The 25,170-nt window shown below is 41.5% G+C and overlaps 1 protein-coding gene across 2 annotated transcripts in view; it reads left to right on the top strand.

Annotated features, from left to right (window-relative positions):
- Nucleotides 1-25,170, top strand: part of syt9.L (synaptotagmin 9 L homeolog) — an 80,128-nt gene that overhangs the window by 48,646 nt on the left and 6,312 nt on the right. Inside the window, exons 4-6 of one of the 2 annotated variants that reach the window (XM_018257436.2) lie at nucleotides 22,427-22,547; nucleotides 23,751-23,922; nucleotides 24,859-24,988. In XM_018257436.2, the coding sequence (XP_018112925.1) occupies nucleotides 22,427-22,547; nucleotides 23,751-23,922; nucleotides 24,859-24,988 (423 nt within the window). Of the gene's footprint in view, nucleotides 1-22,426; nucleotides 22,548-23,750; nucleotides 23,923-24,858; nucleotides 24,989-25,170 lie in introns of those variants that run through there. The other variant, XM_041589909.1, reaches the window with a different exon arrangement.

Below are 25,170 nucleotides of genomic sequence, written 5' to 3'. Positions count from 1 at the left end.
CAAGTAAAAATCTCCCAGGACAGACGCATGCCCAGTAGAACAGAATAGCCGACTTTTTAGTTAAAGTTCGATTTCTCACTCTACTGTGCAAGTGAAGCCGCGAGAAGAAAGACAAAGCCGGCTCCATGGTGCTCGCAGGGCCGGTGCAGTTTTCTGCTGATAGGAGCACCGGCCCGGGGTTTCAGGTAGGGATGTAGCGAACCGCCGAGTATGTGTTCGCGAACGCCGTTCGCGAACACCGGCAAAAAATGCGAACAGTTCGCAAACTGTTCGCGAACTTCGAACATCCGAAAATCGTTCGATTCGAACGAAAATCGTTCGATTTTAGCGATCGAATGGTCGAACGATTTTGACGCGAACGCCTATTGGCGAACGTCGCGCGACGTTCACGAACTTGCGGCGGACGCGAACAGTCGAAGTTCGCGCGAACTAGTTCGCCGGCGAACAGTTCGCTACATCCCTAGTTTCAGGTAAGTAAGTACAATCATTTGGGGGTGTCTAACATTTGGCAACCCCAAGTAGAAGAAGACTTTGCTTCTCCTTTAAAAGGGATGTAAAGTCAAAAAAAATTAAATCCAATTTTTACTTCTTTCTTTAATGAAAAAGAAATCTATCTCCAATATACATTAATTAAAAAATGTGTACCGTTTTTATAAAAAACCTGACTGTATGCAGTGAAATTCTTCCTTCATTTACTGCTGTGGATAGGAATTGTCAGACGGTCCCTAACTGCTCTGCAGGGAAAATATCATACATATGAACAGCAGGGGGGAGCCCCGCCTTACTTCCCAGCCATGCAGAAATAAAGCAGCTTTGTTTGTTTCCCCATAGAGCAATCGGCCACTGTGTAAAGATTTGTATTGGATTTTATTTTGCCTTTACATCCCCTTTACTGTTTCCAACTCCAGATGCAGGGACAAAGCTCATGGAGCCAGATTTAAACAGATAAACTGGGATTCTATTTGGAAGATTATTTTTTTTAGAAAGTTTTTATTAAACAATACAAAACCTATAAAATCCACATTAGATAACATGTCAACACAGGACCCAGTGCAGTCTGTATATTCTGATTATTAATCGGTCTTGCTGTATCGGCTTCTGGCAGATATTATTTGACTTGTGCTGTTTTGATCATTTATGATGATCCCTAAGCAGCCCAGACCTCACTGAGCATGTGCACAGTCTTAGTCTTGCAAAGATGTCTAACAAAGTTACAAGATGGTGACCCCTTGTGGCCAACTTTGAAAGCATAAATAATTTGTTTAATTAGACTTAAAAAATCTATTTTAGACTTTAATTCCCTTTTAATTGATTAGGCTTGTGGTGCAGATAGTTCATGTTTATGTTTAGTATGCAAAATACAGCATTTCTAGCCTTATTCTATTTTACACTTTACTTCCCCTTTAAGGTAGTAAGGTGGTGGTCCTGACATCCCAGTTTGACACTGGTAAATCCTATATGGCACAGTTGAGAACTATGGGTGAGACTTACAAGAACAGGGTTTCTGGTGGATCAGGGGCGTGCTTGTCATGCTCTGACCACGCCCCATTCCGCCCCCTGCTTGACTGCTTCAGATGATAATGAAGGACTTCAGGTGGCAATACATTTCAGTGAAGCTGTTAAATTAGGTTTCAGGTGCAAATTACTGACAACAGTAGATGGACCTGTTACCTGTAATCACTTACCTGGTACCACAGGCCGGTGTTCCTATCAGCAGAAAATTACCCCAGCCCAGGAGTCTTCCAGCGAGCACCACAGAGCGATATTTCTCACCCTACTACACATGTGTCGCCCCTGGGATTTCGAAGCAGGAAGAAGTATGAGAAGAAGATCACTCCATGGTGCTTGTTGAGAAGAACCCCCGGGCTGGGGCAGTTTTCTGCAGATAACTACAGTTAATTGCAGTTAACCTAACTTTTGGCTTCCCCAATTGATTTTAACTTTACTTCCCCTTTAAGGACTGCCAGACTGAATTTCCTTTTTCGATAACTTACTAGGTACCTTAAAAAATAGAACATTTTTCATTTAAACTGGGTAACTATGGTTACCATGCGCCGGTCACCCTACTCTATAACACAGTGTTTAAGATGATACATATTAGCAGAAAGATTATTGCGGAGAGACATTAAGGGAAGGGAATAGCCGCGCAGCCCGAATGGAACGAAAGTATTTCATTTCATAGACGACATTTTACATTACGCTTTGAAGTCAATTTCTTTGGCTCCTCTTTCCAGAGAGATGACATATCCGCCAGAAATTTCTTGTGAAGATGATGTCTGCCCGGGAATAAATAATCTGTACGCTTTCACGGCGTGAATCAATGTATGAGCTCTGTGGGTGAGTTCTTTGGGTGCGCAAAAATGTCATGTATATACACGTACAAATAAGAACAGTTTTAAACAAAAAAAGTCCTTAACTTAGCTACAATGGAGTTTTATTCAAAGCTGAAACTGCAAGCTGTGTTAGTATTACTTGTATAATAGGGGAACAATTTAGTAGTATAGGGCCCTGTGTTCCCTAAAGGTGGATAGTGGGTAAAACTGCATTGAGAGAGAGACAGAGAAAAATTAGATAGATGATAGATAGATAGATAGATAGATAGATAGATAGATAGATAGATAGATAGATAGATAGATAGATAATTGATTAATAGATTAGGTAGATAGAGGGGTCAATGAATAGACAGACAGATAGATATAGATAATTGAGAGAGAGACAGAGAGAGAGATTAGATAGATGATAGATAGATAGATAGATAGATAGATAGATAGATAGATAGATAGATGATAGATAGATAGATAGATAGATAGATAGATAGATAGATAGATAGATAGATGATAGATAGATAGATAGATAGATAGATAGATAGATAGATAGATAGATAGATAGATAGATGATAGATAGTTAGATAGATAGATAGATAGATAGATAGATAGATAGATAGATAGATAGATAATTTATTAATAGATTAGGTAGATAGAGGGGTCAATGAATAGACAGACAGATAGATATAGATAATTGATTGATTGATTAATTGATTCAATAGATCAAATAGATGGGTGAATAGATATAGAAAGGTAGATGATAGATAGATGGATGGATGGATGGATGGATAGACAGACGGACGGACGGACAGACGGACGGACAGACAGACAGATAGATAGAAAGATGGATGATAGGATAATGAAGAAAACTGGAGAGCCTTCCAATGTGAATAAATGTAGTATTTATTGACATACTATATGTTTCGGACCTCAAGGGTCCTTCCTCTGGTGCAAGTTTCAATAAATACTACATTTATTCACATTGGAAGGCTCTCCAGTTTACTTCCTTATCCTATGATACTACTGTGGAGGTGGCTACTCCACTAAGCTGTTGATGAGCCTGACCATAAGTCATCGGGATCGGTTGGGAATTAATTGAATACATAGATGGATGATATATGGATAGATAGATGATAGGTAGATAATGGATAAATAGATGATAGTTAGGTAGATAGATGATAGGTAGATAGATGGTTGATAGGTTAGATAGATAGAGGAATGGATGAATAGATAGATAAATAGATTGATAGATAGATGATATAGCTGTGTATTTCTGTTAATCCCCCCTTCCCATAAAGAGAATGGTAACCTCTGGTAGCCATAGAAACACCTGCTGATGGAGCTTGGCTGTGACACAGCACGAGGATTCCCTGCGGTGGATTTGTCAATATCCCGTGTTGTAGCAATAAATTCTACTTCTCTGCTGTCAGCCCTTTCTCACTTATCCCTCCACTTTCCCTGCAGGAAAAGTTCAATCTTTAAGAACATTCCCGTTAAAGGAAAACAGGTCTATTTACGAGCAAGGTGTATCTTTTATTTCTATTCTCTTAAAGGAGATATAAACTCCAACATTTGCCTAATGCCAGAAAGTGAAATTCTAAGCAACTGTCAAATATACATTCAGTAAACATGTTCAGCTTCTGCCTGTACCTCTCTGCTCTGCTGGTTCTGATTGTTGAATACATACATTTGGGGTAGTTGCCCTTTAAAATGTCTGTTTTCTAGCCATTTCATATTCATGAGTTCCAAATTACCAGCCTAGCAACTAACCATAGAAATTGGAAACTGGAGATCTGCAGATAAATAAAATATGACCCATGACCATTGAATAATATCATCTACACTGTACTAAAACTTAATTTAATTGTGAGCTACCCGTTTAATATCCACTAAAAGAAAAAAACATGCCTTTTCCCTGTGCCAGATGAGCATCATTATGTAATGCCAGGTTTAAATATTTACAAAGCAGAATTGGCATCTCCAGATGCGGAACAATTTACACGACACACATAGGCATCTACTGGAGAGAGCAGGAGACAATTTATTGCGTGGATATTTTTCATTAGCCTACATTATTTAACGATATAGAGACTTCTCCTGTAGAGGACGAGCTGAGCTTCCCATAGATTTATACGTCCCAATAGGTGCCGGGAGTTATGCTAAATATTTTTCCCCTAATGAATATTTTATGTCGGCTTTGAAGTCTTTCACACCAGGATCCTTTACATTGACATTACTGAGAAGCACCAACTGATTCATGTTACCGTATATACGCCAGCGATTGGTACATTGGGGCTCATTTACTAACCTTGGGAAAAGTTCGGAAATGCATAGCAGCCAATCAATGAGTGACTTTGGTTTGGTTTGGTTGCTATAGGTTATTGCACAGTTTTTTTTTGTATTTTATTCCCCATTTGGACTAAGCCTAGCCTGGGCTGGCAAAGGAGCTTCAGAACCCTCAACACTTCTGTTGATGTTGGAGATGGACTGGGAGGTAGGGGTAATCGCAAGGATGTAGGGGCCTTAGGAGTAGTTAGCCCGATATTTACCCATGTTGTTAGGATGTAACCAGGGGCAGATTAATTGCCTGTACAGCCCTAGGTGGTGTTTTTCAATCTCCCCAGACCTTCTTCAACAACAATGGGCCTCCTTTGAACTATGGACCCCAGGCTGACCAGCACGCCAGTGGTTGATTACCATTATTCCTATCTACTCCCCTATCTCCTGCTCCTGTATCCTCCCTACTCTAGGCGATGGGCCCATGATGCCTGTCTAGGCCTCATGGGCCCATGAAGCCTGTCTAGGCCTCATGGGCCCATGAAGCCTGTCTAGGCCTCATGGGCCCATGAAGCCTGTCTAGGCCTCATGGGCCCATGAAGCCTGTCTAGGCCTCATGGGTCCATGAAGCCTGGCTAGGCCTCATGGGCCCATCTCCTAGAGCAGGGAGGATACAGGGGCAGAGTTGTGGTGGAGGTGTTGGGAATGGACCTGCTGGCATGTTGAGGGTGCAAAGGAGGAACAGTAAATGTTGGTGGAGAAGAAATGGGGCACATCCATGGCCAATGTTGTTGAAGGGCTTTCCCTACCTTAAATGTCTATAGAAATCTGCAGATTCTGTCCACTGGACTTTGTCTTCTTAATTTTTCCACCTATAGCCATTTCGCTAGTTTGTCCATCACGTCACAAGAGAAGACACAACCCCCAGTGTCGCCTGTAGAGTAAGGGAAAAGGCTGCATACATACACAATGAAGTAATATTTTAGTACAAGAAGGTGTTCACCTTCAGTCTCAGTTAATAGATCTCGTTGGTGGGAAGGTTGGGAGTAGGGTTGTTCCTTGTAATTAAGTAGACCCACCCCTGTATCTAGAATACCACTACTAGTATATTTATATTTTTGTTGTAGGGCTTCCCCTACCTTCCATAAACTTCTAAGAAACTTTGCAGATTCTGTCTTGCACTAAACTCCATTGCTCACATTTTTCTTCTTACTGGTTTCCTCGTGTAACCCTTCCAGTTTGATAATCACCCTGCAAGAAAAGATAATGGCACAACCCCCTGTGTTTGTCTATAATGCCTCATGTACAGTAAGGGCAACAGCTGCAAACATGAAGAATTTTAGGATAATAACTAGAGAAGGATACAACAATGCAGCCTATATTAGTGCCTTGTAGAACTTGTTGGATATAGAGTCCCGTTGCTCAGCACCGCTGCTAATTTCGATCTCTTTATGCAAAAATATTCAACTACCGACCAAGGCAGATAAAAATCGTAGTGCGCGAGGATACGACTCCCTTCCTAAGCTTTTCATGTCGGAACAAGATAAAATATAATGCATATGGCAGATAAAAGCAACTTGACAGGGAATATGTTTTATTCACTGGCTTTTTTACTGGCTAAACTTCTGAAGCATTTGTTCTTAAGAAGGATGCCCTGGGGTCACTTCTAGCTTGTAGTGTTCAAAAGCGCCAGTGGATTCCCTTGTCGGAGGGGCAAGAACAGAGAACTCTTAGAGAGCAGCCACACAAGCGAGAGGTTATCTATATTTAATGAGCGTTGGAGCTCTACCCTACAGTAGTTGCACTTAATCAACACAGTGTAGCTAAGCGGTGGTCCATCCTAACTGCTTCAAGAGATGGTAGGAAGGACCAAGTCAGGTTTCACTTTTCAAAAATAATAGATAGAGGTTTCTTTAAGTTCCTTGGAACAGCCTATAAAGAACTGGTACTTTAAGGGAGGCAGTCAGATGAGTGAGCTTTATAGCCCTACTTTGTAGGTTGTAGAAGATATTCTATTACTGGACTGGTCTGTAAGAGGTATAGGAAACCTTTGATGCTCTGCCTCCTCAGAACTAGTATGCTAATGGATAGAACAATCTATGGATATTCAGTAAATCCATATCTAGCAGTACTCTTGTACACCATGTAGGCATCATAGGGGTGGGGATGCTGCTCCAGACTGGTTCATTAATTGCACAGTAACAGATGAAACAATCAAAAACAGTGGAACCCTTGCCCAGAAAGTTGGCAAGTGGCTGGACCACTTTAATGGGCTTTGCTATGACCACTTGGCCTAAACCTTCAGGTCCTTATTTTGATAACAACTCCTCCTTGCTTGTCCCACTTACGGGTGCTATTTTACGCCAGACATCACAAAGACCATACACAGGAAGGGCCAGAATTGGAGCTTAATATCTATCTTGCCATATATACCACTAAGCAGACCCTACATACTGTTGAACCCTACTCTTCCTACAATAGCACCCAACATCTAGATTCTTTCTTTTCTTTTTTTCTTTCTTTTAAGGGGTTCTACTAGAATTTCTACAATGCGGGGGAAGGTTTTACACCCCTTCCAAGCTGTCCATACATGGAAAGATCTGCTCTTTTGGTATCGTTGCTCAATATGCTCACCAGGTGCCACATCAGGTTGATTTGTTTGGCCTCAAGGCTAACTACCAGATTATAATGGGGGCCTATGTAGACCAATTGGTAGAGTACCACATCAACGGCCTGATGCTGTCCTCACCATTTAGCAGATATTGGATAGAAAAGCTGAAGTTATTTTTGCCCATACAGAATAAAATAAACTGCCAATTTGTTCTGGAATGTCGACCTCTGTATGACCACCTTAATAGGGTTTAGTCAGTTGTTCTGCTTAAAGAATTTTGCTGTCAGACATGGCTGTTTCTCTGCTGGTAGAGCAGTGATCCCCCAACCATTGGCTCATGTGCAACATGTTGCTCACAACCCCTTCGATGTTGCTCTCAATGGGCTCAAAGCAGGCGATTGTTTTTGAGCTACTGGCTTGCAGACAAGTTTTTGCTTCATAAAAACCAGGTGTATTGCCAAAAAGAGCCTCCTGTAGGCGCCAGTTCACATAGGGGCTACCAAATGGCCAATCACAGCCCTTATTTGGCACTCCAAGAACATTAGATATGCTTGTGTTGCTCCCCAACTCCTTTTTCATCTGAATGTGGCTCACGTGTAAAGGAGGTTGGGTACACCTGTGGTAGAGAATAAGCACCATGTGCCACCATCTTGAGGAAGATATTGCACTGTGTATTGAGGGGTTTAAGTCCCTGCACTGGATACAGCCACTTTCCCTAAACCATCTCTGGTGCCGTAAACTGACAAAAAAAAGCAACGGTTGTGTTTAAGCTCCGGCCTACGTGTCATTGTAACCGTGCTGTTTTATCCGGCCGTGCCCCGTTGTGAGCCGAGCAGCTGAGAGAAATGTATTTTTGCAACTGTTGGTGAGATGAATGCAATCAGGAGCTGCAGGAAGCCAAGCAAATCTCTGACTACTGAGCGACTCGGGACTTCTGCGATGCACATCATTTGGCCACAAGAGCAGTCAGCTGTGGGGGGCGCAGGCTTCACGCCCTAGCAAGCCGCTCAAACATAATAACAGGTCACTCCCTTCTGAGCAGGGTGGATAAAGCAACAACCTTGTAGAGATTCTCCCCCAAAATAACATACGCTTTTTAGTGAGAACTCATCAAAAGCTTTGCATTTTCACGTAGCCTGCGGAGAAGACAACTGCGTAAATGGTTCTTGGAGACAAACTGTGTTGGGGTGCATATGAAAAGATATACACACAGAATATATAGAGAAGATATAAATAATGCAGTAAAATTAAATCTCCCCACTGTGTGTCTTTAACTGATATCTCACCGACGGGGACCCTCCAACCACATTGGTGTCTGCGGCTACATACATTTTGGAAATCAAAAGAGGGACAAAAAAGTTGCCGCACGTAGCGTGGCGAATTTTTTTGAACATGCCCATTTTTGCAGCCACACCCTCTAATTACCATGTGCATGCTACAACATTTTGCAGGTTGTAAAGTTTGAACATATTTCTGTGGTGTTTTTCAGTTATTACAGTTTTGCTAATGAAGGTGAATTGCCCTTTAAGTGGCGAGTGTAACTGTTATCTTATCTTGTTACAATTACTTATTTGCTTATCTAGATACATTTGAATTGTCACAATTATCTTATCTTCTGTTGTGGCTGTTCTGGGCTCTCTGCCAAAAGCCAATTAAGTTAGAAACTTTGTTTCTTTTTCTGGCTGTTGAGTGCAGAGAAAAACAGGACTTTCCAGTACAAATGAGGGACTGCAGGTTGAGCTGTCAAAAGAGGGACTGTCCCTCTAAAAACGGGACAGTTGGGAGGTATGCAGCTAAAAGTGCCCCTATAGCAACTAGGTAACTTCAGAATAGAGCCCTGCCGGAGTCTACTGCAGAATATTGGTTTCCGATAGAGACCTACCAAGAAGCAATCCGACCCAGACCCACCCTTCTCCATCTTTGAACCGACCCATATCCAGATTAAAAAGCTCCCTGGCCCTCACCCTGGAATAGGGTTGCCACCCGTCCGGTTTTGACCCGGACAGCCATGGTTTTCAAAAGGACTACACGGATCAAGACATCTGCCCATTTTCCTAATAAACTGGACAGGATCCCCCTTGATTGATATGGTGATCAGCCATTTGCTGATCTCCATATCATAGCCCCACCCCATGGTGTATATCGCCCTGTTGCATCACTGCCCCGCCCCAGTGACATCACTGCCCCGAACCCTCCCCAGATCGTGTGCCACAGAAAGTCCCTGACCGGGATGGGATGTCATTAAAAAGTGTGACATCACAAAAAGACCATCTGGAGGCAGATTGGTCGAACAAGAGAAATACAGTATTCTATCCGGGCTGGCCCGCCCCAATCCTCACTTCAATCTCGGGCTTATTGCCCATACTGACTAAATTTCTGGCACTCAGGCCCTAAATCTGCTAATTTACATCACTTCTCCAGCCCTTTTGCCTCCCCTTACATCATCACTCTGCCCCCTTTACATCACTGATCTGCACTCTAGTGGCACCACCACTGTCCCTTTCAGTGAGGCCAGAATTTTTATTTCAGAAATGTGGAAATCTTGATTCTGGATAACCCACACGGTTGGGACAATTTTTTTTTTTTTGCCTATAGGGCACGAAATGCATAGGAGATGTTCACTTTTTAAGCAAGTCTAAATAAACAGTGGTTTTTACTTTATACTTGTGGCCCTGTGGATTCCCTAGAGTTTTCTGGGGGTACCCAACCCATTGCAGTACTCTGTTGTAACTTGAAAAAAAAGCCTCCCTCATCTTATTCCTGGGGGGATAAGAAGGGGGATTCTCCCTAAACCAGGATGGTTTATTAGCACCTCATCTAAGAAAGTCTATATTAATCTCCATGTTTGTGTTTCAGGAACCTCATTTAAAAAAAGGTAACTCTGTCTGTATCTGTGACAATTAAACAGAGAAGAAAAAAAAAGCTTAATGAGAGTTCCTCTATGCAGAATAAATGCAGGGCAGTTTGTCACGACTTTGGAAATTTCTTTCACCTCCGGGTGGGGAATGTATTTTTAGCGCAGGCAGTGCCGTCATTCGCACCTTTACAGTGAAATTTACTACTTTCTTGTTAATGATTTTTTTACATTTTCACACCTGCTCCTCTCAGTTTCCCCTTCATACTGACGGTAAAAGGTTTAGAGTTGGAACGTGCCTTGGTCACCTATAGGATTTGCTATGACCTAGTTTTTGTTGCCACCGCCAGTGGTTTAATAACGATACAGCAGACCCTGTGACTGGCATGGGGGAGCCAGGGGTACAAGAGATCTCACCAGGGTCGGACTGGTCCGTCGGGACACCGGGTAAAAACCCAGTGGGCTCCAGACCTAATGAGCTCCACTGTCCGAGACCCACACCCATCTGCTGCCCAAATGGGTCCACGCTGCCCCCGATATTTCTCCGATTGAGAGAACAGGTACATCTGGGGGGCCCCAGAGGCGGGTTGCAGATGGTGTGGCGGGCTTAGAGGTGGTTTGCGACTGGGGTAAGGGGGGACTGGAAGGGGGGAAACCCTAGTGGGCCTTGGACCCTTGAGTCCAATGCTGGTGCCAAGATTCTGTACGTTAGTTCCTCTCTCCTTGGGCTCTTGAAACTTCTCTGCCCTCATGCTCGTTAGCCTTGGTGTAGAGGGAGTTTGGGCACCAGCCGCAGCAAACAAGCAAATTGAAGGTAAACCACTGGCTGGCCCTATCTAAAGTCTTGGGGGCGATACAAGCAACATAGATAAATATCTTGCAAGTTTGGTCACTATACAGGCCATAGTGGGTCAGATCAGTCCAACTTTGCCCCAAATATGGGTTAAGGTTTTTATCCCAAACATAGAGATGCCATCCTGGTCGAGTTATGTTGAGTTCCAGTTCTTCATCTGCACGCGTTACTGTTAAGTGCCTGCCAGCCGCTCCAAGAGTTAGCCATGTTATCTATTATGTATAAGGGGAAGTCATAAAGCGTAATGGACTTACCGTGTTCGTGTCAACAAATGTGCAGAAGTAGCTGTCACTTAGCCTTTGTCTTGTGTTTATTTTCACTTAGCCGAGTTCCTAATTAACTGCTCCTATTAATTGGTTTTGTTTATACGTTACCCTTCCCTGATAATGGCTTTACAGTCGCTACTGCTCTAAAAGTATTATCATGTCAGCAGCGTTCCCTTTACCTGTAACGTCTAAGCACCTTGTTAATGGCAGCAGTGCACTCATCATAATATGTTGTCAAAAAATGGGTATTTGGTTTGGTCATTGCAGCATTAGCATCGGATTCGCTCACTGCAAGTCAGCTGTGGCTAGTTACACAACCCAGGGTGATTGTGCTTTAATCTGTTCACTTGCACATAATTCGTCTCAGCAGGTTGAAGGGGTTCCTCGGCACTCACCACAAGTTGCAAAGGAGCATGCATGGGACCCTTCTGCATAGCATCAATGCACCCTAGTCCTAGGCTGCTCCCAAACTGTAGGAATTGGATAAGCTAGTGCAAGCCAGAGTAGTGGTATTTGATATCTATTTACACTGAAGAGAACAGCAGCCATTTAAGAACATTAGGCCCCTTGCACATCCCTCCTAATCCCCTCCTAGACCACAGTGGGCCAGGCCAGTAGGCCACCACCATGTTCCCAAATCTACCCAGGCATCCCCTGAACCCAAATCCGACTTTCAGACATGGTGTATGTACAGTAAAAAACTAATTGTCTAAGCGATGGTAGCTTATTTCTTATCACAGAATCACTAAACCTCTTCTATGCAATTGGTCCGTTTTAAATACCAGTTTTGGGGGACGCTTTTGTAAAATGAACCCCAGTGACATTAGTAGCCGAAGTGGAATTGATTGGAGGAATTGCAGGCCATGCTTACAGGAAAGTGGAAGGGGTTTGGGAAGATTGGGGACATGCCTTGACATTATTAGCCATGGGTGGGATAGAAAAGGATGGGATAGTGGTCTTCACAATGTATTTGTTACTACAAAACATAAATTACAATAGCAGGGGGTCCTGTAATAACTAAGCAAACTAGGGATACAGAATTAAAAATAGGATTGGAGAGCCCTGCTCAGAAGAGCTTGCAGTCTAAAGGGTCTTGACTTAGGTTATTTCTAGTAATGGGCAAATTTATTGGCCAGGAGCGAATTCGTGAATAAATTCGCGAAACGGCCGCGAAAATTCGCCGGCGTCAAAAAAATGGACGTTGGCGTCAAAAACAACGGACACCGGCGTCAAGAACAAGACGTTTCGCAAGTTTTTTGCCGTTTCGCGAAGCGAAATGATGCAAATTCGCCCATCACTAGTTATTTCACATTAATAGAATTAAATGTATATGAAATAAGATTGTGTATAGCACCCTTAAAGCTAATTTTGAAATTGAACCTGATTATATCAGACCCGTAACACAGAAATGATCAGTCTTTCCTGATCAATTGAATAGGGATTGGGATACCCCCGCCTTGGATTAGGCAGCTTGGCTTGTGTTATCTTTAATGGACAAATGCAATTTGACTTATAGGCTACACTTCCAACCCAAATCCAAACATCAACCAAGTGACAAATTATAACTTACAGTTTCTTGCTGCGGAACTGACAGCCGAGATGCCATCCACCATCTCACCGGCCTAAAGCCCATGCCTCATTTGCTGGGAGAGAAACACCAATCATTCATCTGTCTCATGTGTCAGGAATTGTCCTATTCTGTCTTTCCGTATTATCACAGAGAGAATTTCTTCAACATGAAGAAATGCATTTATTTGAGCTTGTATCGCTTCAGAAGACGCAACGCTTCCTTCATAGCCGCTATTTGCTTATCGCTGTACCTTGTAGAAGAAAAACAGGGATGACAGTATCCCTTTAAGGCAAAATTAACCACCCAACTACAAATGGAGCAATGTGTCAAGACCTTTAGCTCCGATGTCTCACTTCATGCCACCATGTAACTTATCCTCAATAGATCATTATTATCATACCATTTTCCATTAAACGGAATGCTGTTCCTTGGTGCACCACATGAGCCATGTGTTATCCAGACATCATTTGCTCCATCTGTGCACCCTTTTCCAGATCATCATTTGCTCCATCTGTGCACCCTTTTCCAGATCATATTTGCTCCATCTGTGCACACTTTTCCAGATCATCATTTGCTCCATCTGTGCACCCTTTTCCAGATCATCACTTGCTCCATCTGTGCACCTTTTTCCAGATCATTGCGTTTGAAATATGAAAGTTCAAACAATTGACACACAACTACAGATGGAGCATTGTTCATTAGATTTTTGTCTTGGATGATTCACCACATGCTACCACATCAATTTCTCTTAAATCATTATGACACATTTTTCCACTGAAAAATTGAATATATTTTTTTAATTTAATATTTTGCTGTTCCTCATTCTTTATTCATTCCCTACACAAAACAATACAGTATACCCTCCCTCAAGAATAGGGATGTAGCGAACTGCCGATTTGGTGTTCGCAAACGCCGTTCGCGAACACCGGCAAAAAATGCGGACAGTTCGCGAACTTCGAACACCCGCTAAAATCGTTCGATTCGAACGATCGAAGGATTTTAATCATTCGATCGAAGGATTTTCATTCGAATCGAACGATCGAAGCCATTCGATCGAATGCTTTTCATTCGATCGAATGCTTACAATCCTTCCAACGAATGGAAATCGTTAGATTTTTAGCGGTCGAAGGAATTCGAATGGTCGAATGGTCGAACGACTTGTATTCGAATCGAACGCGAACTCAAAATGCGAACGTTCCCAAACGTTCGCGAACATTCGGCGGACGTGAACGGTCGAAGTTCGCGCAAACTAGTTTGCAGCAGAACAGTTCGCTACATCCCTACTCAAGAATTCGGAATCTAAAGAACCTGTCATGCTGACATGACTTCCTACAATTACTTGTACAATTCCTCTGCTCTCCCAACTTGTCTGTCAACCGCTAGTGAAACAAAATGCTACATGGCATTGCCACTCTATCATTAGGCCCTTCTGAATATCCTCATCTTCTCAATTGGTCGGAGCTCAACAACCTGACATAAGTATTGCGGAAATGTATCAGGAATGAGGAACCAATTCAAGTGATGTTTCTGCTTTCAACCCGTCAAACTGATGATCAGATCTTCGCATTCCAATGGTATAAATTGCTTTGTGACACCGGAAGGCAGTTACTTTATTCTCCGATCGATAGCACTTGGGATTGCTCATTGATTTATAATAGACCCAGAATCGTCTGATTCCTGCTAAATCTGGTTTGAATGGAGAAAAGGGAACATTTTTCGAGAGCAGCACAAACGGGGAACAATAGGCACTGACATGATAACCGGCAGACAGACGTACAAAGGAAATGATTTCATGTTTTTGATGGGAGTGTAATTTGATGTGGAAGCCTACAAATTTAAAGGATCATTTCCATTTGTAGTAAAAATATGAAAGCATTATTAGAATTATTATTATAATTATTGCCCCCCTTCTTTCCCATTGAGCTTCCATGAAGGTGTTAATGGGTAGACATGCATATTTTGGCCTTTTGTAAAGGAATTGTACAGTGTAAAAATAAAAACTGGGTAAATAGATAGGCTGTGCAAAATAAAAAATGTATCTTATATAGTTAGGCAAAAATGTAATGTATAAAGGCTGGAGTGACTGGATGTGTAACATAATAGCCAGAACACTACTTCCTGCTTTTCAGCTCTCTTGCTTTCCACTGATTGGTTACCAGCCAGTAACCAATCAGTGACTTGAGGGGGGCACATGGGTCATAACTGTTGCTTTTAAATCTGAGCTGAATGCTGAGGATCAATTGCAAACTCACTGAACAGTTATGTCCCATGTGGCCTCCCTTTAAAGTCGCTGACTAACTCAGAGTTAGAGAGCTGCAAAGCAGGAAGTAGTGTTCTTGCTATTATGTTAGACATCTTAGTCACTCCAGCCTTTATACATTACATTTATGACTAGTTAACTATATTAGAAACATTTTTTATTTTATCTATTTACCCAGTTTTTATTTTTACACTGAACTGTTCCTTTAAGCACCATTGTCTCATGAGATACCTATATGTCTTCACCCCATTACAAGAAGCCGACAAGGGATTTGGGTCTAAAATTATTGGCCAAACAGATGTCTTCTTCTTCCAAAGTTACCAATTGAAACTCATATTTAGACAGGCCTGGAACTAAGGGTAGGCAGAAGCGGGGTGTGACATATGTGTAAGAGTTGGTGGGAGTTATAGTTGAGGGAGCAGATCATAGGGGGAGAGGGGCGGTAGCTGGCCCAAACCCAACTGGCCTGAGGGATTCAGGCCAGTCGCACATCACTACTACCCTGTCTCTTAGCATCATCAGCCCCCTTCAACGTCATTGACATGCCCCCAACATCACCGCCCAGCCCCTTTTAATTTAGATTTAACCACCAGCAAAGGTGACAACCCTGTATTGTCATTTGTTTCAGATATGGGGTCTTCTATATGAAATACTTCGGACCTGTGTTTTTTGAGTAAGGGAACTTTCTATAATTTGGAGCAATGTAACCCTCCCACTGTTGAGGATGCTGGGAGTCACTTTTTAAGAAATGTATAGTTCTGCAACAGTCTCCCAGGCTGACTATCCCTCGCCATATGTGAGTAGGTGTACTGGTGTATGTTTTCATGTATTTCAGAAGTGAATTTGGATAGTGTGGGCTGAGTGAAGAGAGTGACGAATGATTCTTTACATAGCGACGCTGGATCGGCACACTTTGGAGATGACACAGTATTTTGTGTAATTGGTCCATATGTCTAGTCACCGGGAATAACCCCAATAAGTGTTGAATGATGCAGCATCTCTATATATCTCATAGATCAATGTATAATGGGGGGCGACTGTAATGATCTGCTGGTCTCTGCACTGATTTGAAGTTCAAATGTCTTGCAGTGATATGAACTGGTGTTGCTTATAGAGAGCAAGTGTCTGATATATATATATATATATATATATATATATGATAAGCTCACATTGTAAGGAAAGTCAACTGTTCTGTACTGTGAGTTTTACTTTGTATACATTGGGACTTTTTAGAGAGGGAGCAAGTCTGGGTCAGCTGACAGGGCCCATTGACTTTTTTTTTGGTGTCCTGGAAGCACGGTCTGACCCTGAATTTGGGTGATAAATTATGCATACAGTAGAGCAAGTCAGATAGGATTGGCAAGCAAATTATTGACATTGAGTTGTGGACCTGTAACTGCTGGTGACTGGGGGTTATTACAGGGTAACTTCCAAAAAATTCAGATGAGTTGACCTGTCTGCCCCTATTTGGGGTATGCAAATTAGGGCCTTTTTTATTCCAAATAGCTCAAGACTCAAGTCTACACTTGAGGTGCCCTGAGAGGTGCCCAGTCCCTGTGGGGGCCTAGACAAAGGGGGTGGTCTTTGCTAAGAAATAGGAAGTCCATAATTTTTGTAGGCAGCCCTGCTGCTGCTGTAGGTATAATAATCAATGGTCTAAAAAAAGATCCCAGGTTGGACAGTAATACTTTCTATGGGATAATTCAGGTTCTTTTAGAATTGATTGGGTGTATAATCTGCAAAAGAGAAGATATTGTTTTGACATCCCATGGTGCAGATTGCAGTATTTTTCAGGGCAGCACCAGCTCAACTTGCCTGTCTTATTTAATGAGTTATGGACAAGTGGAAATGTTTAAGAACTTATTATTTAAAAGACCTTTATCCCCATCAGAAAATACCAGCCTGGCTCCTGCTTGGCTGTTCTAGCAGAGAAATCGCTCTACACCCCACCCTGTCAATCATAGAAATGAAATGTCATTTCCCAGCCTTTAGCACTTTTGGGTGCCCTAATATACTGCATTACTCATTAAAACAACAAATCCGACTTTAGAAATGTTATGGTTGAATGAAGCCCCAGTACGTAACGGCGAGGAATTCACCTTGGCATTGCCTACAGAAACCCTAAGTCTTAATTAGACAGTGCCCTATGATGAATTTGTTCTTTCTATTTATGTGCAATTATTTGGAGGGTGGCAGTTCCAATATTTCCAGAGGAAATGATCTGTTGCTGTAATTAAGCAGAGAGCGACTCATTTGTTTATTAAGCCCACGGTAATGCTACCGTAATGTTGCTCTTATCTGGCATCTACATCTCCAGCAGTTGTAAGCAATTTTCCTTTCGTTAATACTAATGAGGACATAATGAGTGTTCGGCGCTCACTTTCATATGGTTCATGCAAAGAGTCAGCCCCCGCAGGAGAAATTCTTCCAGTGAAAGGATTCTAGAGATCTAGAGTGCCCTGGGACACAGGTTCTTCAAGGTCAGTCAATAGACCTCAGTGGTAGGGCATTCTAACCTGGGCCATAGTGAGTCTGTCGTATCAATAACAGTCACTGACTCATGCACTCTTGCTCGTGTGGACATATCCTTGGGGTAAAATTAAACCCTTCTTGCCACACCAGATAGGTTTGTAAAGTATCAAAAACATTTAAATCTATCAATGAGAGTCGCCATGTTTATGCCAACTAAAGCTTCATCAACAGGATGTTCAATGATCACTCTTTAGCAACCATTGCAACTTACTTCACCCAACTCACTAAAATTCATGCCACCACAGACGGGGTGCAAAGGTCAAAACTCATGTTTATTTTGTTTTCTTTTATTGGTTGAAATTAACATCGGACAAGTAGTCAAGGGATAGAGATAAGAAGAAGGAAACAGAGAAAGCTATTTGTTTACACATTAAGCATTTATTCAGTGAAAGTGGAAGGAGAATGAAGCCAGGAAGACTTTAGAACTTTAGGAGAAGATACTTCTATATAGTCATGGTAGTGAGTTCACCAAGAGTATCCACCTGAAGAAGGTTGGAGGAGAAGTACCTGTGCAGTTCTATTGTCTTTTTATTATGCAACACGAGATTAATTAAATGCCTAGTATTGTTCCTGAGCACCTTGGAGACAAGCAGACCAATAAGCATGTAGTAGGGTAAAGGATCTGCAGAAGAGCTAGTTCAGTTGCTGAGCAACTATAGGGTTATCAATGGTCAAATATGTCCTCTTCTGCCATTGCTGTTCCACAACCTAAAGACAGTAGCCCTCCAGGATATGTACCCTCCCTGTGCCTTGACAAGTATCTTTACATGACTTTATTTTTCCTTTCATTTGATGATGGTGGAAGGGCAGGATGGAATAAAGCCCAGTGATCTCCAAATCAGTGTAGTCTATAGTTTTAGTAGTGGAGGGGCCTGTTATTTATATTTGTGGATCCATGGTTCCTCCCAAAATGAGAAAAGATTCATAAGGTCAAAGAGAAAATTTTAAAGGCATAAAAATAAGGTATATTGTATATCTTTATATATATGGAGTCATGCCATTGGCTAGCCGAAAGCATGTTATATTGCTATTTTTTTTAAAACAGAGAAAATTCTCCCAGCAACAAAACCGGAATAGTTTGACTTTGCGTTTCTATTGCTGTGGCAATTACAGAAGGTCTCAGTGGATTACATGTCCTTTCAAGAAGGAATCTCAGTGTTAATGGAATCTCTAAGGAGGTAACAGAGAGTGGAATATGGAATCAATTCAAAATCATTTAATATTGAGGAAGCAGAATGAAAAAAGGCAATATCACAAGAGAAACAAGTTCTTCTGAAACAGTCAATTGCAGAAATATGTAATAAGGCTTCAAACAAGAGAAAGTGAAGGCCCGTGCTACGTGTTTTGGGCCTTTGTCATACAGAGCTTGTGCTCTACTATGGGGGTAAGTAAGAAAGGATGATGGTATTCCAGTGCCATATAAATGTAGCTATTATTAGTCAGGTCTCTTATTAAGTGAAGCATCTGGCACATAGCCACACCTTATCTTCTCTTAAATGTAAGAATGCCCAGGGAGAGTGAGCCAGAAACTGGAGAATTACAAGGCCATGATATGGTTAGTAATAGGGAACTGGATAGGTCAATGGATAACATTTGTAGTGTTTGTTGTTTACAGGGGTCTAGCAGGAGGGAGAAAGAGATGGGATGGGTTAAAAGAGAAGGGTAGTGGGGTTAGAGACATTAAGTACTACCTAACTAACTTCTCCAAGGAATGGAATAGTGAGTGGATGGAGGTGGCTTGAAGGTTGGGCTCAATAACATGAGTCAGGGTATTGGGAAGGAGCTAGTCATGGAGGAACAAAGTATGGGGCATGGCATGGGTCAAACCAATCACAACTAGGAGTGGCAGCAGGCTGATCCCTCACTCTTTATTATAAAAAGTGAGGGGTCAACAGCTACACGAGGACGAGATGCCAACCCAGATCTGAAGTGATCTGGGGACATCTTGGCTGCTTCTGTCATCCTGCCCCTGCCCCATTCCACCCTGGCCCTGCCTCTGTTGTACCTCTATCCCACTTTCCTTGCTCTGCTCTTTGCTCCACCTCTTCAGATGATGATGATTGAAGGACTTTGTGTGATGAGTCTTATGTATTTTAATTGAGCTGGTAAGAGATGGAGACAGGGGGAGAGGGAAATTATTTATGTTGTGCTTACATATTACTTCCCCTTTTTACCAATAGAACTCATGTGGTTGGGTATGTTGTGGCTGTGGTTCATAGTATGGACCTCATGAATGCCAAAAAAAATTTGCTCCATGTATACGTAAGTATCAGTTGAGTACAGATGTTGCATATTGTCAGTAGTAGCTTTGTGTATTATTTTGTTGTTTATCCAAACAACCCTTATTGGCTCTTTTAAAATAGCACATTTTAACAATCATAGAGGATTGTAATAAGCCTGACCTGGTGCCTACTTAGAGCCTAGCCTTCAGGCAGGTCCTCCTCGTTGTGATTAGTCAAAACCTATTTTAAAATGTATCCACATGCTAAAGCTCCAGCAATGTTTAATCTAAAACCTTTGATAGGTATGTAAATTAATTTCCTAAAAACCGAGGGTCTCCCCAGCAAGAGCCGCTAGCAAACTAGCATTGAAAGGTATTTATGCTGGAACACAGATGAGCTATTAAGTGCTTTTGTCATTTTCATTGACCCATCAGTGCTCAAGCAGAGCACTCAGTTCTAAAATACAAATTGCTTTTATGTGCCAATTTTTTTTCCTTAATGTAGATGGAGTTATTCTGAACTGCAACTGTGCCCATCATTCTGAGTAAAAAAAAGAAAATAAATGGCTGGTTAATGCAAAATATCATATCATTTGCAATCATATCTCATTAGCTCAGTAAATCTCCATTGAAAAGCCCTTTGTTTGGAGGCTACAGTGCAGAAAGCTTAGTAATATATCCTAAATCCAGGGGCAGGGTTGGACTGGGCCCCCTCATGGGCCCCCGCTGAGCCAGACCCGATCGGCTGGCCCCATAAAAACAAGAAATGTGGCCCGGGGCATGTGTGCTGCGGGGTCCCTGGAAGTTTGGAACCCGGTGGGCCACCAATGGTCCAGTTCGACCTGTCCAGGGGTGTAAATATAGAGAAAACAGACCTTGCACTTGGTGTAGGTCTAGGGGGGCACAGACTATGTATGTAGGGGGTCCCTTAAATGTTTTTTTGTTGTGGGGATCATTATATTAACTAATGATATTTATATTATATTATATTAAATCTATTATTTCCTTGCAGCCCATGGAATCGGTTTATGGAACTGTACTGTAGTTTCAAAAAGAGATGGCTCTGGTCCTACTGGTGGACAGTCAAAGCTCTCCCCTTGCCAGTTAATTGGATTATCTGAGCATGCTGAATTGATATGTACATTAAACATTCCTCTTATGGTGTTTTGTGGGTTTTGCAAACCATGTATTTTGTGATAGGACAGAAAAGAAAATGTATAGACACTGTGCAAGGACGTCTCCAGTTAGAGGTCAACCAAAGTGAAACTTGGCTTCGATTGGAGCATTGCTGTATATACTGTTATTATATACGTAAGGACAAATTCTGTAACTAACCCGCCTGTAACTGCAGTTTCTACTTCCCCTGTAGTTACACTCCTGATCATGGGGATCCAGAAATGTTTTATCGCAAATCAACAATTGTCTTTTTCGAATTCCAAATATCACATTTTGGTAATTACATCGAAGCATCATCCACAATGCTAAGTTGAAGCAGAGAGGAGACTTTTGGGAATATTCCCCCTATAGTAGCAGCCTGGGTAAGCTATGCCCAGGACTCCCTTTGGGGAACACTACCAGAAGCATTACTAGGGTAACACTCTTGAGGCAGTTATTCAGGATATATTGGGAGCCATTGCCCATCGCTGGCCTATTACCAGTGCTAGAAGGCAAACATATGGAGGACCATGGCACCACAACATTTGGTTAGGTGGACAGTTGCAATTCCATAGTATCCTTCAAGATGCCCAGTGGGCATCAGTGTGGGGGAGATTGTAGTATTTTCTGATGGAATGGGGAGCACGGACAAGCCATTTCCTTGTGCTAGGCCTTCTAAAATGGTGCTTGCCTAACCTTTTCAGCACAATGTTTTAATATTGAAACTTTGGTCAGTGCCTTCCTTAGATAATTACGTTTTTACAGATATAGGAAATATTGATGTATCAGTATTTCAGCCATAGTTTCAATTGACCTTCAAGGTGGACCTTTCAGGAGTATCTTGGATAGCTAATGACTAATTCTCACTCAAAATGGCCATCAGACTTGGCCTTACCACTGCCCAAAGCCACCCCAGGGGGGTCAGCCTAACAGTTTGGAAATTACTGTTCTTGTCTCAGTAGTTATGGGGGCTCTCCTTGCTTGTTGACTACCATTTGTTTATTACTGGTACCTATAACCTGGGTTACTTAAATTAAGCCGTGAGCAGCTTGGTAACTTATGTCCCTATTATAAAGTTAAAGAGGGGTAAAATGGGAGGCAATTCTAAAAAACTAATCCTTTAAAATGTGAATTTTCTTTATTAGGTCATTTTCATATCATGATGGATGTATTTAATAACAACAGTTCTGAAATAATGCATATTCTCTGTTCTTCAATCCAGGAACAAGGCAAATATTATTTGATTTGATAGACAGCTAGCCTTCGAGATACTGTAACCTTTAAAATATAATTCAGAAAGGAAAAAAAGGCATTCATCCCTTTGATGGAAATAATTGAGTTTAAAATTGAGTTCTTTTAGGAAATTCTTTTCCTTTCTTTTTAGTGCGATAGCTCAGCATTTTGTAGCTGGAGTTCTAAAGCCGGCTATTTGCTCAGGAGTTTGCAGAACTAAAAATAGGCTTGTGTCTTCTGTTTAGTTTTCAAGTCTTTTCTGTTTTACAGGATAATGTTGATCTTGGTGATTTGATGTTTTCGCTCTGCTATCTCCCTACTGCGGGAAGGCTCACAATTACTATCATAAAGGCAAGAAACCTGAAGGCCATGGATATAACAGGAGCATCAGGTGAGAAGGTTTCTTGATTGAGAAGTTTTTTTTTCTTGGGATTCATTTTCTATAAATATCCATCTGAACATATGGCACAAGTTTTTCAGGAACGTTAGTCATAAACATCTATTTGAAATTAAAGTGAAACCAACTCCTATTATACATACATACTGTGATGGCTTTACCTGAAGAAGGGGAGTTACCCCTGAAAGCTGTAAGGCTTTCGCCCATAAATTGTGAGATAGTTTGAGACATTCATGTTGCGTTGGGATACTTTAAAAAGATCTTGCTGCCTGTTTTTATATGCATATTGTTAGAGCATATATTGATGGATGTGATAAGTATGGAGTATAGGATGGCCAATGAAGATCCTAAGATACATGAGAAGATCTCAGCATTTATGAGTATGATTGCTCATGGTGGAGGAAATATCCTAGGCTTAATGAGAAGATATGGATATATAGGATGGACAAAGCAGAAACTACTGTGAATGTGCTAAAATATACATTGTTTGTGTATGATATTGATGGTTTATGGAATGGACAAGAAACCTTGGCCAAATTGGAAATTCTCTGCATACTTTGGGTGAAATAGTGATGGAGCATATGATAGATGGGGAATAAATAGGCTAAATATGTAGAACTATGCATTGTATGGATGTGATATTGATGGAGATTCAGATGGGCAAGGCAGAAACTAGTCTGAATGAGAAGATCTATACATCGTATGTGTGTGATAGTGTTTGAATATACGAGATGGACAAGGTAGAACCTAGACTGAATATGAAAAATAATTCAGTGTTTGGGTGTGATAGTAAAGGAGTATAGGCAGAAACTAGGTTGGATGGGACAAATTGATATTGGTGGTTTATAAGATGGACAAGGAAGATCCTAGGCTGAATGAGAAGATCTCTGCGTTCTTTGGGTGTGATAGTGTTGCAGTATAGGATGGATGGGACATTACCTAGGTTGAATGTGATGGACTATCCATTGATGGAGTTAAATATGAAACAATGTAAACTAGACTAAATGAAAAAATCTGTATGATGCATACATAGGATGGACATAAACTAGAATAGAAGAAAGGGCTCACATCCAAGAAGTCTGAAGCTGAATACCTCTTGAGTTTTGAGTAAGAGACAATGGCCAATGGTTGGCGTTTCCAATTATTGCCTGTTAACCTTTTGCTTTTCTTTCTTTCTTTATCCCATTTATCCTGCAGATCCCTATGTGAAGGTTTCGATCATGTGCGAAGGGAGAAGGGTAAAGAAAAGGAAAACATCCACAAAGAGGAACACCCTCAATCCAGTTTACAACGAAGCCATAGTGTTCGATGTCCCTCCAGAAAATATTGATCAAATCAGTTTATTAATAGCCGTAATGGATTACGACCGGTGAGCAGCAATCAGAGTAAATTATTTATAATACTGGGCACAGCTATACACAGTTCAGTCTCTTTATTTCATTTAAGAATGGAGCTAATTAACTGTTGTGTCATTTATAAAAGCTAAGTAGCAGTAGAGTAGCCGTGAATCCTATAATTTTCAAATATATAGAAATACAAGAGTTACGGTGCACACTATGGGGCCGATTCACAAAGGGTCGAATATCGAGGGTTAATTAACCCTCGATATTCGACTGGGAATTAAAATTAAAAAGGATTTTAGCGCAAATAGTGCGATCGAACGATCGCAGGATTATTCCTTCGATTGATCGATAAAATCCATCAAATCGAACGATTCTAAGGATTTAAATCCAACGATCGAAGGAATATCCTTCGATCAAAAAAAACCTAGGAAAACTTCGACCCCCTAGTTCGCCATCTAAAAGCGACCTTCCTCATAGGCTAACATTGAGTTCGGTAGCTTTTAGATGGCGAACTAGGGGGTCGAAGTTTTTTCTTAAAGAGACAGTACTTCGACTATCGAATGGTCGAATAGTCGAACGATTTTAAGTTCGAATCCTTCAATTCGAAGTCGAAGTCGTAGTCGAAGGTTGTAGTAGCCCATTCGATGGTCGAAGTAGCCCAAAAAACACTTCGAAATTCGAAGTTTTTTTACTTGGAATCCTTCACTCGAAGTTAGTGAATCGGCCCCTATGTCATTCATATATGATGATCCTAGTAGAACCAGGACAAGAAATATGAAAAAGCTTTATAATTCCATTTTATTATAAATTCTATTTATTTTTGGTTCTTCATGGATATACATAGATATAGTTGTTTTAAATGCTCAAGATGGGAGTTTTCAGTCACATCTTTGCCATTGATGCTTTCAGTGCCATGTTATTAGTTAACATTTTCAGAAAAACAATATCCCACTTTTTCACAGCGTAGGTCACAATGAGGTTATTGGTATATGTCAAGTTGGCAACGATGCCGAGAGTTTAGGCCGGGAACATTGGAGTGAGATGCTGTCGTACCCACGGAAACCTATAGCACATTGGCATCCTCTTACTGAGGTAAGAACAACGTCCACCGTGACAACATATTTTCACCATGGTTTGAAATGTTTGAGTTCAGTTGCCTTGTTGAGAGCACAGATCGGTCAAGAAGGCCACCTTCATGAATGGGAGAAAGGGGACTCTGGAGGCCACTGTGGCAGAATTGATTCTACCCCTTCATCCCTCTCTGTCCCACCTCA

Source organism: Xenopus laevis, chromosome 4L (genome assembly GCF_017654675.1).
Source record: "Xenopus laevis strain J_2021 chromosome 4L, Xenopus_laevis_v10.1, whole genome shotgun sequence".
NCBI lineage: Eukaryota > Metazoa > Chordata > Amphibia > Anura > Pipidae > Xenopus > Xenopus laevis.
Note: the sequence above shows the minus strand (reverse complement) of the source record. Positions and strands in the feature narration are given on the sequence as shown.